The sequence below is a fragment of the Neopelma chrysocephalum genome, unplaced genomic scaffold (assembly GCF_003984885.1).
Source record: "Neopelma chrysocephalum unplaced genomic scaffold, ASM398488v2 Primary Assembly neopelma1_64, whole genome shotgun sequence".
Taxonomy (NCBI): domain Eukaryota; kingdom Metazoa; phylum Chordata; class Aves; order Passeriformes; family Pipridae; genus Neopelma; species Neopelma chrysocephalum.
The window spans coordinates 8,400,308-8,418,518 of NW_020897721.1; the positions used below are offsets into that span (position 1 = coordinate 8,400,308).

Sequence of the window (18,211 nt, forward strand, 5' to 3'; positions counted from 1 at the left end):
GGGGCCGCGCCCGCCGCCGCTCGGAGCCGCCGCGCAGCGCCCGCTGCCGCCGGGGGGGCGGGGGCCGCGGGCTCCGGCGCTCCGCAGCAGCCGGAGACCATGCACTGGTTTAGTTGCTCGTAGGTAGGTTTTTCTGCCTTGCTTCCCCCGCCCCCAGCCAGAGCTGCCGATGCAGAGCGGGCGAGCGGGCGCGGGGGTGCCCGTGACACGGCGAACGGGTGTCACAGCCCGGCGGGGCCGCGGGGAAGGGCAGCCCCGGGGGCTCCGCGGGAGGTGCCCGCCCCGAGCCCGGGGGGCGCCGGGAGCTGCGCGGGCGCGGAGCGGGGGCGTCCGGCAGGTGCTGCGGAGCGGGTGTCGCCTGCTGTCACCTCAGGTGAACCGAGAAGTGATTCGGGGCAAGACGTGGAGTTCGGTCAGCGCTGCAGGAAGCATCTTTTCCATTAGTTCGTTACTATCTTCTTGGTGCTTTACGTGATGTTTAATAAAGGATCCTTTTTTTTTTTTTTTAACAACAGTGTTAATTGCAGTTCTCTATTTTTGCAAAGTTTTAGCTGAGGAGCATGATTTCCCTGTTATGTACTTCCCAGAGCTTGTGCATTTCACTGGCATCCATTAATGCTACACTGCAAGAACATCCTGAGTCCTCGGTCAGTTCTCTGGTGCTCTCTAAAACAGAAATGGCTTACTTGAGAACAGAAAGGAAAGGCTCGGGTCATTTCTGCGTGTTTTGTGGAGTGGTGGCAAAAACTATGTGGTGAAAGTACTGCAGCACACAGTGAGGAAGGAAATTAACGGGATTTTCTCCTGTGTGCTTCATGTGCTCCTTCCCTTTTTGGAGTTTGGTATACTGTACCTATAAAAGAAGCTAGTGCAGGAAGGATGGTCTTACGGGTAAGATACTGATGTAAACCTCAGGAGTTTGGTGCTCAATTAGTAATTCTGCTTGCCCTTTTTATGTGTGAGATGGGCAAAAATGACTGTGCTCATCTGTATCCCAGAGTCCCCATTTGTAAAGCAAGGCTATGATTTCCAAACCTCTCTAGGGATAAGATCATGCATCTGCTTGGACCCCTCACAGGCTGACTGAAGGCCTGTTAAGCTCTCTTGATACGCAGGTATATATTGTAGGTCAGTCTCCATGTATATGAATATATAATTTGATCAATATTTTAACACTTAAAAAGGATCAAATTCTTTGATTTTCAGGCAATAAATATTTCTTGTGTTTGAGGCACAGGTCAGCTTTTTTCTAGTTTGTTAGCTCCTGTTGGCTTTGCCAAGCTTCTGAGAAAATCAGTCTTTGACAGCACTGTTGCTCTCAGGTGGAAACATGCTTGTGTCCCTGTAGAATGCTTGTTTCTGTTACATTATGTTGCTCTTGTCATACTAGCAATAATTACACACTGCTTTTTTTCCCTCCCTGTTAATCAGTTGCTGAAGTAAAAGAAGCCTCTATCCTCCCCATGCTAATTGTTGACATGGAAAACAAAGAAAATGGCTCTCTGGATGTCAAAAAGTAAGTGAATTCATAGAGTTCCTTTTCTGTAAACAGCACATGGATTTTGAATGTAGTTTTCCTTTGACCTAATGTGATTGGCAATTGTGGGTGTCTCCATCTTTGCTCATTTCAAACCTTCTCTGTTCTAAACTATTTCTATTGTATTTCACCTTTGGAACAGAAGACTCTAGGGCACTGAGTTGCTTAGAGGAGGTGTGCAGAAGGACTGTATAGCAGTGGAGAGATGTAGAAGCTAGTAACTTGAGTTAGGGGTACACCTTCCTCCATTGATTTTTTTTCCTCTCAACTAGAGAAAGTGGTAGCACTGTAACCAATATTGTACCTCTGCTCACCTGTCTGCTCGTGGCTTTTGCAGAACCAGTGCCTAATGGAGAGAAGTGTCCTGTGTGGAAATCTGCTTTCTGTCTCATTCAGAAAGACAGATGCCCTTCTCTGCCGTCAGCCCACCTGTCTAGTGGCTGAGAAGTAGCAGCAGCATATCTCTTCAGTGTCAGCTCTCTTCTGAAACAGATATCTTAAGCTGTTTCTTGGAGAAGCCCTAAACTGCTGAGTTTTTACTTCAGACCTACGGTGGGAATAAGACAGATATGGTGTGCACTGCTCTACTGTTTCCTTTTATGTGGTAAACTGCAGGTTAAGGGATAGGGACTGTTTTATAGGCATTTACTTATCCTTAAAGGTCAGAAATTCTTAGATTAGGACTAGCAATTTTGAATGAAGCCATGATCTGAGAAGTGAAGTTCTGTGTGGAAAAATCTGGCCTTGCTGCTTTATGGTTATAGAAGCCATGCTGAGATAGATGTACACATATGCATATATATTAAAAGAAAAAAAATACAAACCACAAAGAAAGGTACTAGAGTGAGTTCTTTGTCTGTCCTCTCGAACTGCAGCACTTCTGCGCAGCTGCAGCTCATTCTTCTCCTTCAGATCCCTTTTACATAAGCCATCCGAGACAATATGACAATGCTTAGGCTACCAGGCACTAGAGTAATATAAATAATAATAACAGTCACTTCAGGATGCTGATAAAACACCTGATTATGACACAGCATCAAAAGATCTGATGGCAGCCATTAAAATCAGCATCCTGCCCCTTCACTTGAGATGCTGGCTATACCACACCAACATAAAGAGCATTTTCCTATTCAGTGACTGTGAATGGATTATTGTGTATGTCCCTCAGAAGCCACCTTCAGTTGACAGTCTGGCTTCTACAATGAGTACTCTGGTGGGAGGAGAAGGGTGGTAGTCAAAGCAAGGACAGTTCACATTTAATCATTTTCCCCGAGGCTTCAGTGAAAAAGGCTCAAATACTGATTGCTAAGGTGGCTTTTTAGAATGGATGGGAAATGTAATTAAACTGATCAGGGCCGTGGTTTCTAGATGAATGTATATAGTATGTTTGTGTGCTTATCTACAGAGGAAGTATTTGACACTTTGTTGAAGTGGTTATAAATAGCTTGGATAAAATCTGTTTGTTCTCAGCTATGGCTTTTCAGATCTTGCTGCTTCTGCCACATGATGGCAATAAAGGCACAGGGACACTGGTGAAAGGCAGACAAGCCTAATCTTTATACACTGTCAGTGCATCTAGTATCTCATGTCAAAGCCTAAAATGCCAGTCCTCTTAAGTCCTCTTACAGCATCCAGGATGTCAGGCATAAAGCAGTGTATGGCTAAGCTGTGGATGTTATACATTCGCTTTCCTTGTTTAAAGAATAGAGCCATGTCAACAGCAGGGCAAGGAGGACAGTATTAAAGTCTACAAGCCACATGAGCATCTGTGTGGGTAGATGGGTTAAAATCCAGCCAACCTCCAGCAGTCTGCCACATGCCTTCCAGTCTTCTGCAGCTGGAGCTGTGGAAATTGGCTCCACTTGAGGTCCAGCATGATGCTATTCCTTGAGGAAGGAACTTGCAATTATTTCCTGCAGTTAGTTAATGACAGAGATAGAGCCCCTGAAGTCATTGCAGTTGGGCCTGGGATGGGGCTGGACCAAGCTGTAGTTCCCTAGTGATAAAAGAAAAGCTACAAAAAAACCCCAACACACCTGGGCTGATAAAAAACTGTGGGAAGGAGGGTTTGGGACCATATTTAACTTGAAATTAAAATGTTTGGAGAAGCAAGCAAATTATGGTCAGGATGTATTTTTACAGATTGAACCTTTTATTTGCTGTTTAGGAAGGATTAAATTCAATATCTCCTAGAGTTTTTTCTAATACGGAGTTGTTGGGGTTTTGTTTGTTAATTTTTAAGTAGAAGATGAGTCATTGGAAGTGATAGTTTATAACGTAGGGAAAGTGCAAAGATTTAAATATAATTTTTCAAATTCTGCTTTTATAAATACGTGTAGATTTTGTGTGGTGCTTTTCACATTTTACTTCTTAGGCTTCAGAATGTGCACAACACTGAAAAATCTTAAGAGAAAGGCATTCTTTGGCTTAAAAAAAAATGCAGCTCTGATAAGACCAGATAGTCCCATTTTCAATTTTACTGAGTGTTGCTTTCTATGTAATCACAATCAGTGAAGCAATTCATGAAGTCATTATGTGATGAGCAAAAGTAAGAAACTCTGGTCCTTCGCTTATTGCTCTGAGATATGTGATAAGTGAAAGAAACTGCTTCTAGAAGGCCAAGTGCAGCATAGGTTGTGGATGAGTCCCTGCAGTCAGATTTTGTTGCCATACTGACAGGTACATTTCAAGAGTTAGGGGAGACGCAAAACCCGTTGTTTTCACGAGTCCTCCTTCCCAGGGCTCAGAAAGTTGTAGAAATTGGGATGTTGTAGAAACAGTGATGGGAGGCACTCTATGTGATTCTGTTTGGCTGGTTTGAAAAATGGTTGACCCCTTGGTTATTTTGCTGAAAGACATACAAGTCCAGGCAAGGCTGAGGTGGTGACAGCTGGAAAAGAAAAATTTGGAGGACAGAACAAAAATGGTGTCAGCAGAGTATAATCTGTGTGTCTTTTCCAGCTGGTGCTGTTGAAATCCAAGTCCTGCCGCTCAGCTTCAGACCTGACATGGACAGGATTCTGACTTATGTCCTCATCTGTACATTTTCAATATTTCTTCATTAGTGTTATAGTTAAGCATGCAGAACATGAACTTCGGGATTTTCAGTTGGAGAAACATGTTAGAGAAACTCTTTGATGTCTTGCTCTTCATCCTCATAAATCCCAATAGAAAAGGCAATCAAACTCACTGTGTATCTTTTACCAAGAATTTTTAGATACACAAAGGTTATCTTTGTGATATGGTGATTCCAGTTTGAGGAAAAGAAAGGCAGAATAAGGATAGTAATATGAATGTTTGGTTGGTTTTGCTGCTGTGGAAAACAATTGCCTGAGGTTAATCACAGAAGGAATTAATTCTGATTTCATTTAACAGATGCTTTCTCAGATTCGTAGTTATTTAGGAAGTCCATATATTTGTCTGAAGATGAGTCCAAAAACAGTTTTGGGAAATTTTCTATATTAAGAATAAGTGCAATCATTTGGTGCCTCTTTTTTGTTTTGTTCTGTTTTTCTTTTTTTTGGGGGTGTGTGTGTGAGTTTGTTTGTGTTTTATTATTTGTTGTTGTTTTTATAAGGTAAAGATGGTTACCAGTAATTTCTAACCATGTTACAAGGAAGCACAGTCTGATCTGGGAAAAGAATAATTGACACACAATTCGTTAGGTACTTGGTAGCTGAAAACCAGCTGAAGGCTTGAAGGACAGGAATTTGGATCCTCAGTTATGGCAGTCTTCATTCTCCAACAGCAAAGGCAACACACTTGTAGGAAGATCCTGACTGATTACCTTTGGCTGATGTGAAGATTCCTATATTTTCCTCTTTTCTGAAGGGAGAGGTACCTGGGAGTTGTCCCCAGCATTAGGTCTTTGAAATGGAAAAGAGCAGGAATGACTGTTCTGTATCAGGGCAGAGGGAGGTGCATCAAAGAATACTTTTTCTGAAGAAACAAGGAGGGAGGGGATGTATGTGTGGTGTGACAAAGAAGCAGCAGATGTTCTGCACGCATTTAGTGATTACTTGTCTGGATTTTCACTTTGCAGTTCAGTAGAGAACGGGAGACCTCCAGATCCTGCTGACTGGGCTGTTACTGATGTTGTGAATTATTTCAGAACAGCTGGATTTGAAGAACAAGCCAGTGCTTTTCAAGAACAGGTAAACCTGTTATCAAACACCTTCTGACTGCCACCAGTTTCTCATGTTGCACATTTTTGCCATAGGCCTGACTATATACTGTAAAATGGGAGTGAAAATCTCACATTAATGGGGGGATTTGAGTCTGTTACTGGATGACAATCCATGGGACTATGAACTTTGAGTAATAATATTTTTCTGCAAGCTGTGGCTAATGAGTTGGAGTTTGTTTAAAACAGTCATTAGAAAGATGAGAAATCTAAACAAATTTTCTGGCTTGAACTCAAGTCTCCCTGTACAACACACTCAGTTTCACCATTTTGAATAGTAATTCCCTTCTTTCTTAGTGTATTGTGCAAGTACACTCATAAGTATTTATAAAACATGGGGCTCCTAAGCAACATGTTGTTTCTGAAGGCCTAGGGTGAAAAAGGGGCTGCTGTGTTACAGTGAACTTGGCAGTACAAGTGAACAGGGAAAGGATAAGTTGGTAGGGGAGCAATGTGTTCGTATGACAGTCTGAGAAAGAGGTTGGGTCTTTGTTTCTGGGCCTTGTAGGTGCTGATGCTGATGGATGGCTTCTTCTGGTAGATTTGGTCAGCAAAGAGCTTAACAGTCAGATGGCCCCTTGTAACTCACCTGCCAGCAAACTGGTAAAGGGAGCAGAATAGGGAAGTCAGCTGACTTGGCCTACAGCCCACCTGTTCCATAGGGGAGTGACTTACATCTCCAGATTGTCAGGTCAGCACCTTCTCTGATAAATCTGTAGGTTTAAGTGCAACTACCAGGAAATTAGTCACCAACATTTGTACTTAGTTATCAAAACAGATGTCTTGACCTTCCAAGGCAGAGGCTAGTGCAAGTCATTGGCAGCTTTGCAGGGACACTGTGCATCTCATATGAAATGACATCGTTGATCAGGTTAATGTTGGCCTTCAGCACCATGTCTGTGAAATCCCATCTGATTGTAACTGATGAATATAATGAAGTATCTTTTGTATCTTTATTCTTGGGGTTGAAAAGCCTGCCATTGGGTGATTCTCTGGCAAATTGCAGATGAAGGTTCTTTCTCCAGCCGCTACTCATTTTTAGAATTTGAAGATGGGTAAACAGACCAAAAAAGAAAATGTGTCCATTCCTTAATACCAGCATCCATGTCTCCTCAACAGCCCTGGAAATGTGGCTTAAAAACCCACACAGACAAAGTAATTGTGGCCTCTGGGAGTTTTTATCCTGTACTGACAGATACTTCTGACTTTCATCAAATATCTTAACCTCTCTGCACCTCAGCTGGCTTGTCAATACTGCAGTAATTACTACTGATCTGTCAGCAGCAAGGTGAGGCTGACTCACGAGTTTTGGCAAAGCAATTTGCAACAGCCTTATGGGAAACAGCGTGGAAGTGGAGTGTAAAGGTTTTACTAGTATTCTGCAGTGAGGGCAAGTGGCTTCAGTAGGATAACTGAGGACTCTGCTAGGATAGGCATGTGCAGAAATGTGGCTGTGATTCCACTGCCAGTGTCACTTTATGCTAAAGCCTTGGAGAGAGAGGCAGACAGCTGCCACCAGGATGTGGCTAGGAGCTGTGGGATGGACAGTCGCTGCAGAAGTCATTGCCACTTCTTTGCCCCTCCTTTCCATTAGCAGCACAAGGAGCAGCAAGTACCTGGTTCTGCATGGCAGCTCTGCCAGCCTGTTCCCTGTCTGGATCAGAAACAACCCCATAAACAACCCTATCCCTAACCTCTTACCAGTGGTGGTGTTCAGTTTCTTCTACACTGTTTACTAGCCACTAACTTTAACTGTCTTCTTATGGTGTCTGTTATCAGGATCTTCCAGGTATGGCAGTGCAGACAGGTTCAGTTTGAATCCCAGCCATCCTCTGTCTAGAGAGCACCAGTCACGCAGCCGAAGTTTTGGCCATCTCTGTTTTCCTCTGCCATTTGCAGTTTGCATGGGCCCCTAGAAACCAGATCTGCTACTGCCCTGAATATGTACTGGAAAAGGAATGAGGTTGTAAGTGGTAAAGGAAAGTATTCAGTGTCACCTACAACACTGGGAAATTGTTTACCACTGAACTGCTTTGGTAGGGGTAGCACAATGGTTTCCTTACAAAACATCCATAGCCCAGAATGTAATCTGTTATTATGTTCAGGTTTTACACAACAGTAGCAGAGTCCACACTTTCTTTTGATGAATCTGAATACATCTGGACTTGCCTAAAACAAGTGACTCAAAAAATTTTTAAGACCTGATTTTGTCTTACAATATTTTAAGGACAATGAGAAGACATTTTAAGAGATGCAGAATGTTTTATTAAAACCATATTGTAAGTGCTGGTAAGAAGTGATGGTTGTATGATGATTACACCTTGTTCCTTCTTGGAGTTCCACTGATGTCAGCAAATCAAAAGAGCTCACTGATGAAAACACATTCAACTCAAAGATGCTGCCCAGTAATAAAAAACCATAACATCAGCAAGCAAATCAGACAAGCCAAGAAGTTGGGGACAGAGGATACCTAAAGAGGGAGGAATACCAGGTGCAGGGTGAAGGTGTGAACACTTTCAGAGAAATGCTGCCTGCCAGCATGTGGCTGGGCTTTCTCTAGGAGCCCTGGGAGCACAAGGGCTGTAGCTCACTCCAAGACTGAAGCTGTTTGCAAAGTCTCAAGACATGCTAGTGCTGTGACCTTTGTTATTGCCATGTGGCTTCTTAACCATTAGTCCTGCGATAGCCAGATGAGCCCAGTGCTGGTCTCCAGGCCTCACTGCAATCTCTTACCCGAAGGGAATCTGGGGTTTGATACCAGCCTGTGTCCACTGTTACTTTCCAGCAGAGCCACGGCACGGGGAGTATGTGAACGTGGTGGCTGCCCTGCTTTCATGTGGCCTGTGCTGTAAAACATTGCAGTTCTCAGAAGGGGCAGAAGGAGTGGTGGGAGGACTTGAAGCTTAACCAGTCCTCTGGTTATTTGCTGAAGACAATATTCAACTGCTGTTGAGGTCATCCAGGCACAGTGGGAGATTACTGTTAGCTCTAGTTGTGCAGAGGTGTCTCTCTGCAAGTAACATAAAAAAAAGGCATACTGAAAGCTGGCAGTGAAGCTGCATCCCCCCCCAAAAAAAACCAGAAAATAGATAAGTAGCAGAGAAGAAATCAGAGAAGTCACCAAAGCATACAAAATCTTACCTAGTGCCAAAAAATGGAGTAACTGTGACAATTCTGCAGAAGCATGTTTATGTGGAAACGTAAAGGAAGTGGAAGAGGTAAAGCTTACAATACACACAAAGATATAAAATGCTTGAACTCTGAATACATAATCGCTCATTTCTACACAGATGTTTTCTATTCAATGAAAGCCTTAGTAGTTACCAGCACTTCTAGAAATCACAGGGAACCCTGTAGAAGAAGAAGGGGAAGGAATAGATGCTTTTTTCCTATTCTTGGAGTTTCTCCTGTTCCAGGTACTGGATTTACTTCATTGGGATCCTACCAAGCTGGAGGCTGTTCTTCCTCCATAGCATCGTTGAACAGCAGCAGAAAAGCAACTTCAGATCGGGCATAGCAATGAGCAAAATAATCACTGGTGTCAAAATTCCCACAGAAAGAATTGTGACGAATGGAAAAGAGAGGATAGAAACTGGTTTTAACCATTAACATTCTCAACAGTAATTGGAAAGAGACCTGCTCTAATTGGGTAAAAAGTTATTGGAAACTTTTTTTTCTTTTAGACATACTGTTACTTTGTGCTCCTCTGAGGGATTAAGAGTCTTATGTATCCTGGGGGTATTTTAAAGAAATTCCACTTTCAGTTCATCTTTGACTATATTGTGGTTTGTCCATGTATTTTGTATTTATAAACTTTATCGAACTATAAGAGAGATCAGTCTGGACAAATTCATGCTGAACTGTAATATAAATCTTCCTCTTTTCATGTTGACTTATAATCAAGAATGGGATCTCTAACATTTCCAAGACAACATTTAATATTCCTAAGGAACATGCTGTAGTTTGATAAATTGATGTGTGACATTTATAATACTTATATTTTGGCAGTATATTAGAGGACAACAACAATATGCCAGCATTTGAATTCATTGTTGGCTATTGATAACAAATTCAACACTTAATAGTGGGGGTTTTCTTAATTAAAAGTAAAAAAAAGAATGAAGCAGCAGAGTGAAGTCCAGTGCAGGAGAATGCCAGATAAGGCTGTATACTTCTTTGGGCTGTGATGCCCTTTGAAGGTCTGGCTGTGTTATGAGACACCAACCAATGCATTGTTGTGTAGCTGTAACTCCTGTTTCTGGAGTAGTGCAGTGTCACTGAACTGTAGGAAAGTGTGATGAAAAGGATGATCCCATGTCTAGAATGGAGGAGGGAGTTGAGACATGTGGATTCTTTCTTTTCCATTTTGACCTTTGAAAAGTCATTTAGAGGTAGTTTTCAAACATATGACAAGGTTTTGAGATGGAAAAAAGCTCCAAAGCCTACAGGATTTCTAACCTAATCAGGTCAGAAGGTCAAGGTCTGAGAGAAAAAAGTGCCACCATATCTCAGATTTACAAATGATGTTTAAGCAGGAAAGTGTATGGGTTGTTGAGATCTCAGCTGGCAAGTTGCCACTTTTCTCCTCCTCCCTTGTAAGTGGAGGAAGAGAAGTTACCTCAGAGTGTCAAGCTCCAGTTAGGCCCTTCTGAAATATCTGATTGCAAGAGTCTTTTAGTTTTCCCCCACAGGATGCTTGGGAAGGTTGGCCTTTTAAAGAAGGCACCTGAAGTTATTAGCAGATACTGATGAGTCTAAACTTGCATGTTGCTGTCAATAGTAATTCTGAAACGCACTTAGTAAGCTTCCTTCTTAAGGGTATCCTTCCCTTAATGGCTGATAATTAGGCAATCTGCACTTGTACCTATTAATTTGAAAGAGGTTTACAAGGAGGGAATTTTGAAATGAGGCTCATTTGAATTTTTTGCTTGACTAAATAGTATTTATACCTTAGTCAGCACAGGTGAGCCACTTGAAAAGCAGACAGCAGAATTTAGCAGCTATAAACATGGTTTCAGGAAAATAAAGGCTGCTATTTCTTTTCTGACTGATTCTCTGTAGTAGTCTTTTGTTGCATGACTATTCTCATCTGTTAGATGTGTACATTTGTCTTTATCAACTCTTTAATTCTTCTTATAGGAAATTGATGGCAAATCATTACTGTTGATGACAAGAAATGATGTACTGACTGGACTTTCATTAAAACTGGGGCCTGCGCTGAAAATCTATGAATATCACGTAAAACCTCTACAGACACAACATCTAAAGAACAACTCTTTGTAGCCAATTGTCTCATTGGGGTCATGTTGTACCTCAAAGGAAAAATAAGCAATTTGGTTTCATGTGATGGAACTTTGTAAAGAGGGAATATATCTTTTAAGAGTTTAAACCAAATTACAATATATATCCTATTGGATAGAGTTGGCAATATACTATATACTGAGTCTGAACTGAGAGAGGTGGTGTGTATTTTTTACATAGTACATAATGATTTTCTCTTTTAGGAAGTGTCAGTCAGCATGTTGAGATAGCTACATCACTGTATCCAGAACAAAAGGGACGTATGTCATTCTCATTTTTGAGCCAGACAAGTTCTTGATTTCATTAATTGAAATACAAAAAAAAAATAAAACCAACCCCAAAGAAAGTTTACAGGCATCTTTAGGAGAGAGAAACCAGTTAAAGTAGGTTTTGGTTTACACTGAAGACCTATTAAAATTATTCCTACTTTTAATTTTAGGATGGGACTGACACTTGCCAAGTCACCCTTTTTTGCAGAGGGTCCTATTTTGACCTTATTAAGGTTTACTTGTGGTATGCTGCAATGTTTAAAGCTGTACATACAACTAACATAACTCCTTCGATAGCAGAAGGTGTTGCTGACAGGTGAAACTGGGTTGTGTATTTTTTGCTGTTCTTTAAATTTTCAACTTGTTTTCACCTGTTTTTAATAGTAGTCCAGTGTAAAATATAGTTGGTTTTTAAAGGTTTGTGTTCCTTTGCAAACAACAACAACAAAAGCTTAATTTTATTCCTTTTTTAATTTATGATTGTTTTCTAACATTATGCAGAAATTTGTAAAAAGTAAAATTCTGCACATTTTTAATACTGTCTGTCTTTGGTGTTGTAATGATTGGGGTTTTTTTAATGCTTTACTTAACAGTTTGAATACTTGTTTTAAGAACTGAAAGAAGCTGTCTCATCACCATACATCTCTGTTAAAAGAGAGTCTTGTTCAATCTGTTTGTACCAGTTCCCTATTTGATAGGTTGCTTGCTATATCCCAATAAAACATTGCTTATGTTTGGATTCAGTTTACTTTACAGATCTTTTACTTTCTCTCTTTCTTTGTTGTGGTTTATTGGAGCTCCTGTTTTTCTCCATTTTCCAATTAAAAAGGTACCAAAATCTACTTAATATTCTATGTTCTTGTGATTACTTTTAACATCACCTACCATGATATTTAATGGGTTAATTATTTTGCTTTTTCTTCTCTGGTGTTCCATAGTGCCGAAGGAGAAGCCCTGATCCCAGTTCCCCCCTGTCAGAGCTGCAGAGCTGCTGTGCTAGCCTTGGTACACAGGGTGATGTGATTTACCCCCAAAATCTGGGAGACAGCCATGGATGGTGCTAAGCCCTGTCTGGGCTCACCATCGTCTCTGGCCCAGAGAGCTTTGTGATAACCCCTGAAACTGGGATGTGAGGCTGAGCAAGGAGTGTGGTGAAAGTGGAAATGATGTGGGAGGAGATGGTGAGGGGGTGCAGCTGAGAAGGGAGAAGAGTGCTGCTTTCTGCCAAGTGGAGAAAGGATTTTAGGGAGAGGAAGGAGGAGCTCCTGTAATCCCCTGCTTAGGTGGTGGCCCTGTCTTCACTCTGACTTGGCCAAGGGCGAGGTGGCTGTTCATGTACAGCGCTCAGAGAGTTGCTTACGGTTTCTGGTGTTGAGATTTGAGAAGGGATAAGGCCATGTTAATGGCTATGCCATAGGTAAAGCTCATGGTATGTGCTATAATACATAAACTATATACAGTGGCATGCTTTCTTGTATACTTTCAACCCTTTACGTTGTACAACATATTGATCTGGAATTTGAGACACTAGGACGGAGATGTATTCACCATTTCTTTTTCTGTCCCTTGTACTGTTCTCACTTCAGGTATTGGTCTGTTAGCAGCAGGTTTGTAAGTCACGGTCTGAATTCTGCTTATGATTTTGTTTATAGTTGGTAGTGTCCAGAGGTACCTACTGGGAGTGGGCATCTTCTGCAAGACTAGATTCAAATAGAGATCATCCTTGCTACCTTGGGGAGTTTTGAGGTATAGTCTGTATCAGGCTAATTGTGGGCTGCAATTGAAAAATTATATATGAAACTCCTACATATTTTAATATGGAATTAGGTCTGTTTATGAAAAGGATTATGAAAGGCTGCGTGCAGCAGTCTGGACATGCCTACCAGCCCTGTATTTGCAGAATTGTTTTTGGATGAGAATACATAGTGCTGTGTTACTAAAGGATTAATTGAATATTCTCTTCTTCTCCATTTGCATGTTTGGTGTGGGATTGACATATTTTGTGGATCTATGGATGACATAGAATTAAAAGTAAAACATATTTATTCTATGAGGGAGTAAAAATCTCTTCTGTGCAGACGTGAGAGTGCATTTGATGATTACTGAGCACAGTTCTTTCTTTTAATATGTTTTAATGAGCAAATGAATTGCATTCAGAAACATCCAGATTGTATTCCCCTTTTCCTCAGCACCATTGAGTCACACAAGTAAAGGCGTAACAGAAAGCTTGCTGCGAGTGCCAAAGGGAATTTGCAGGATGTTGCTCAAAACTGTGACAATTTTTTTACTATTCCTGATCTTTATTGTAGTTTCCTACGGTTCTCTGAGCTTTCTAATGCTGCTGTTCCCTTTGTGCAGGTCACCGTTCTGGTTTTGTCTTTACATTCTCCTTGCTGTTTCTGGGAGAACAAAAAAATCTTTTTGAAAGAGACTGGAGGGTTTGAAAGAGGAAGTCAAAGCCAGATTATTTTTAGCTACCATTCCTCTTGCAGAAAACACAGCTGCTGTTGAGATGAGGAAGCGACTGATAGGCATTACTTGGATACCATGTCAGTACTGCAGCTCTGAGTTGCAGAGCTATGCAGGAATCCAATTTATAACCCCCTTAAATGTGCCTGCAGCTAGGAGAGTCTCTCTTCCTTAAAAGCCTTCCCTGTGTTTTGGGTGATGGTTAAGCTGCCAGCTGACTGCTCAGCTGATACTGAGCATGACAATGGTCTTTGCTTTCACACCGAACCACAATTCAGAGTGCCCTCTTTCTCCTGGAGACATCTTTAAGGAGCAAAGCAGCAGTGAGCTACCCTGCCCTGCTGCTGCCAGTCAGCACAAACCCAGAGCCATGCTGCAGCCAAGGGCCTCCTGCTCCCTGTCCTTCCTCTTACCCTTTGCATAATACCAGCAGTGCATATCTATCACAATCTCTCCTGCACTTTTAAAAATTATTTGAGAACATTACAGTATGCTTTTTCTGATATAATGGTTGTGAAATATATGTTGGTATTGTTCATTAGCTCTGGTCACTCTCTTCTCAAGCTGTAAATACACAATGCATGGCATATTCTCTTTGCATCCAAACACAGTGCCAAGTGCCACATGTAGAGCACATATAAGGCAACAGTCAGCAAAGTATGGGGTCTGTGGCTGTGCCTGTCCACCCAGATCACTTTCTCAACCCAGAGAAAATTGTTCTGACTATGTGCTGCTACCTCCCATCCCTGCATGTTATTGTTCCCTGTTTGTTCTCATGTGCTCCACTTTATCAATTTGTAGAAAATTCTTTGCTCCTGTAATTATAGAACAAGATTTGGCATCTGTAATGAAGGGAGCAGCCATCTGTGGATTACTCCTGGTTAGAAATGGCCCAGGCAAAACATCTCATTAGGCCCTCGCTCTCAGTGATTACTTGCTAAATGACCTTTCCCTCTTTTCAATACTTTTTCCTACATGTTCAGATTCTACCCAATCCTTTCACTCTTCTTGCTTTTAAAAATCAGCATTTAATTGATCTGTTATCTTCAACACTCCTCTTTCTATTGTCACATTTAAGTTAGAATCACAGTTAATTTAAAATCAGAATCATAATTTCTGTGAATCTGGGGGAAGCTCAAAATGATTTCTCATTTTTTAATGGCAGTGTTGTCTAAAATTTGAAAGCTGAGTCTGAGTAGGACCAGAAAAACATTACCTCGCTTTGTCTCTATTCTGGTTCTTTGCTTCCAAGTCAGAACAGTAGTGCCTTCCCTTCCAGGAATGGCTTTTGGCCCAAAAGTCATGTGGGAAATTAAATGACTGTAACTGTGCATGTGAGCAGTGTAACCATCACTGGCTCAGTAAGCAGCAGGATGAGTGGAGCAGGATAGGGAAGGATCTGCTCTACCCTTTCCTTCAGGGACAATTTACACAGGCAGTGGGTTGGCATCTGCTTCATCTAGTGAGATGACTTGGTGCCTGGGGATGTCAGCCAAGAGAGCTCGTCCATATCCCATTCCCAAGATCTCCATACGCCTTCCCCTCTGTGTTGCTCAGTTTGACAGCAGCTTCCCCAGAGGAGGTGCAGAGGACAGTGGCTGTCATTAGCCCATTGGCAGCCTGCAAGGGCAGCTTCCTTTGGGAGAATGGGCAGACTGATTTAATAAATAGCTTTCATTCCTGTTGGGAAAGTCTGTCTTCTTTTTAATACGATAATGTAACAAGGTCATTAAATTATTTTTTGTTTAGCCTCTATAATTAGGGAATTGATTTAGTGATGTTATTTGGATCCCAGATGTATATGCGACTCTCAGAATAACATTGGTTGGTAGTCACTGTAAATTTGGGGAATACAGCTGTAACCTCAAACACCTGGAGAGCCCAAGGGGAGCACCTTGAAGACTGTAAGTGGTCCTTGGTCTCCATATGAGTTTCATTGCTGCTGGTGAGTACTGGAGACAACTGTTGTATTTACATGCTGCACTGTGAGCATATTTGTTAAAGGAGCAGTCAGCTGTTAGAACTGCTGTATCATCAGCTGATCTGCTGATAAGGCAACAGCAAATGTCTTGGCACTGGCAGGCTTGCACTCATCTCAAGATGTTCTCTTCCCCTTTTCAGATGATTGCTGTAATCCAGCTGCCCCTCTATAAACACTCTGCAGTACTTGCTGTGTTGAGGACGCCTCTGACTTTGTAGCAGCTAAATAGTATCAAAAAAGGGAGGGAATGCTCATCACTTGCACCAGTCTGATTTGAGAGTAACGTGGCTTTGTCTTGTCCTGGTGGATCGCAGTAGGTGGAAGGAAGTAGAAAGTGTGGTACTTCTAGCTGAGTTTGTTCCCAAGCTGGTGGTGAAACCACAGCAAGAGAAGTGTGGAAGTGGGTGTGGTCCCGCAACCCTGTTTCACAAGGATACTCTGAACTCCCTCCTCCAGTATAAATACCACATGTTGGTTTGCCTGGGCTTTCCTATCTGGAAATATGTGTGTCTAAAAGATTTGAAAATGTTGCAGGAGTACAATGCTATTAAAATTCGAACTCTTGTCTTTTTCAGGCAGCTGTCAATGGTAATGGGGGAATTCATGCCTAATGCCACCCTTGAGAAGTGGCAGGAGCCCCCCGCAGTACTCAGGCTCTCTTGTTTTGGTTGTTACATTTCCCTCTGCACCAAAGGTTTCTCTACTCCCTTATTTATTTGAGTCCCTCCGGTATTGTTTGATTTGGATTTTTGGTTTAGTAAGAACTGATCCCAGCTCCTGTTTTTTATTATTTGACTGCCATTGATCAGGTGTACATCAGCTGATCTAGTAAGTGTCATTTATGCATGTATTTTATATGGGAGTGGGGGTGTGTGTGCAAGCACTCAGGTATGTGTGTTGTCTTTCTCAGTCTGCTATGAATGGTAAGGTTCAATCTCTGAATTGGAAAACTGTTTATATTATAGCTGAGATGTGAGTCAACATTTTTGATCCTATAGCTGGAGACATTTAATAGGTGTCCTTTCTAGATACAGCTGTGCATTTCCCAGCTGTTGTTTGTGTACAAATAGTGGAATTCTAAATTCAGAAGTATTTATATTGAAAGTTCTAGCCAGAAACAGGTTTTTGGTCACTTTAACTAGCTCAGTTCAACTTCGAATCAGGATTATGTACTCCTGATAAAAGCAAGATTAAATTTTAAAAAGAAAAAGACAACTTTAAAGAAGGAAAGAAAAAGTAGCTGGAATAATTAATAAAAACTGACAGTTTTAAATGTATGTTGGAAAGCAGGTAGCCTGAATATATAGAGAATAATACAGTCAGAGAAGATAGAGCACTTGTGCTGACCCTGACAGTGACATTTGCTCTCTGTTTTAGATACTGGCTGATGAGTTTACCTGGTGCATTTTATCTGTGTGATGTTGGTTGCACACAGAGCAGGATCAGCAGCTGAGGAGGGCTGTGGTTGAACTGTCAGAATTGGACAGAAACAGGATGTGGAAGAATTGGACGCTAAAATGATAATATGCTTGTGTGTGTGAAATATCCTGTTTCTTGGTAGGAGATTTCAGGCCCTATAACCTATTGAGATGTAGCCCGGGACCAGTAAGGTTCACGTTATCAGTAAGAAGTTGTATTTTAAATAGCAGTTTTACAATCTGCTAGCTGCTGCTCATTTGCATCAAGTGTGATTTCATCAGCAAAGCATCGCAGCTGCTTCTGAGTAAAACACAGTAAGCAACTTGAGTAGCTCCTCTGGCCAGGAACTGAAAAAAAAATCTGTCTCAATGAAATTAATGCAAGTCCATTGTGGAGACTCAATCTGATGCAGCCTGTGGGAATTTGGTCAAATTTCAGGCCCAAGTAAGTCTGGCTGAGTCCCATTTTCAAGAATGATTTATGCCACTGTTATCTGAATCTAACTGCCATATGGAAAGTTTGGGTTGCTTCCGATTGCCCAAGTCCTTTCTTTAGAAGCTGCCCACGGAGTGACTCAGGTTTGCAGTGCTGGATGAAGCTGTGCCGAGATGCTTTTAAGGACTTACTGGTGTCTGCATGTCTGGAGGTTTATACAAACCACACTGAATGAGTGTACGTGTGGGCTTGTTGCCACAGGAGAGTCTCACTAAACAACTGGTTGCTGCTTTGTGTCCTCATTCTGCCATGAAGGTTAGTCCACCACTACCTCACAGGCCCACAAGTGAAGCACAAAGAGTAATGAAGGAAGCCTTCTGCCTAATGCAATAAATTTCTCATAAAGTAGAAAGGAAGTAGGTTGTGCAGATCTGCCTTGTTTTGAAGAGAGGTAAAGGCTGGAATGTTCAGTAAGATTATTTTTCATGTATTGTTCCATCTCTTGGTAGTGAACTGTCATTTGGAACAAAATTGGTCTCTTTTTGAAGTAAAATTGGCTGAATTAAAATATTTCTTTTACTTACAATGTTTACATTTATATATAGTAGTAAATGGTA

The 18,211-nt window shown here is 41.6% G+C and overlaps 2 protein-coding genes across 4 annotated transcripts in view; both read left to right on the plus strand.

The window, feature by feature from the left end:
* Positions 1-12,032, plus strand: part of SAMD13 (sterile alpha motif domain containing 13) — a 15,328-nt gene extending 3,296 nt beyond the window's left edge. For 2 of the 3 annotated variants that reach the window (XM_027683246.1, XM_027683247.1), the window contains 3 exons: positions 1,432-1,516; positions 5,580-5,691; positions 10,860-12,032. In XM_027683246.1, the coding sequence (XP_027539047.1) occupies positions 1,432-1,516; positions 5,580-5,691; positions 10,860-11,003 (341 nt within the window). In that variant the 3' untranslated portion in view covers positions 11,004-12,032. Of the gene's footprint in view, positions 1-32; positions 124-1,431; positions 1,517-5,579; positions 5,692-10,859 lie in introns of those variants that run through there. The other variant, XM_027683248.1, reaches the window with a different exon arrangement.
* Positions 5,585-18,211, plus strand: part of DNASE2B (deoxyribonuclease 2 beta) — a 32,349-nt gene continuing 19,722 nt past the window's right edge. Inside the window, exon 1 of the mRNA XM_027683243.1 lies at positions 5,585-5,691. The gene's annotated coding sequence lies outside the window, so the exon portion shown is untranslated. The remainder of the gene's footprint in view (positions 5,692-18,211) is intronic.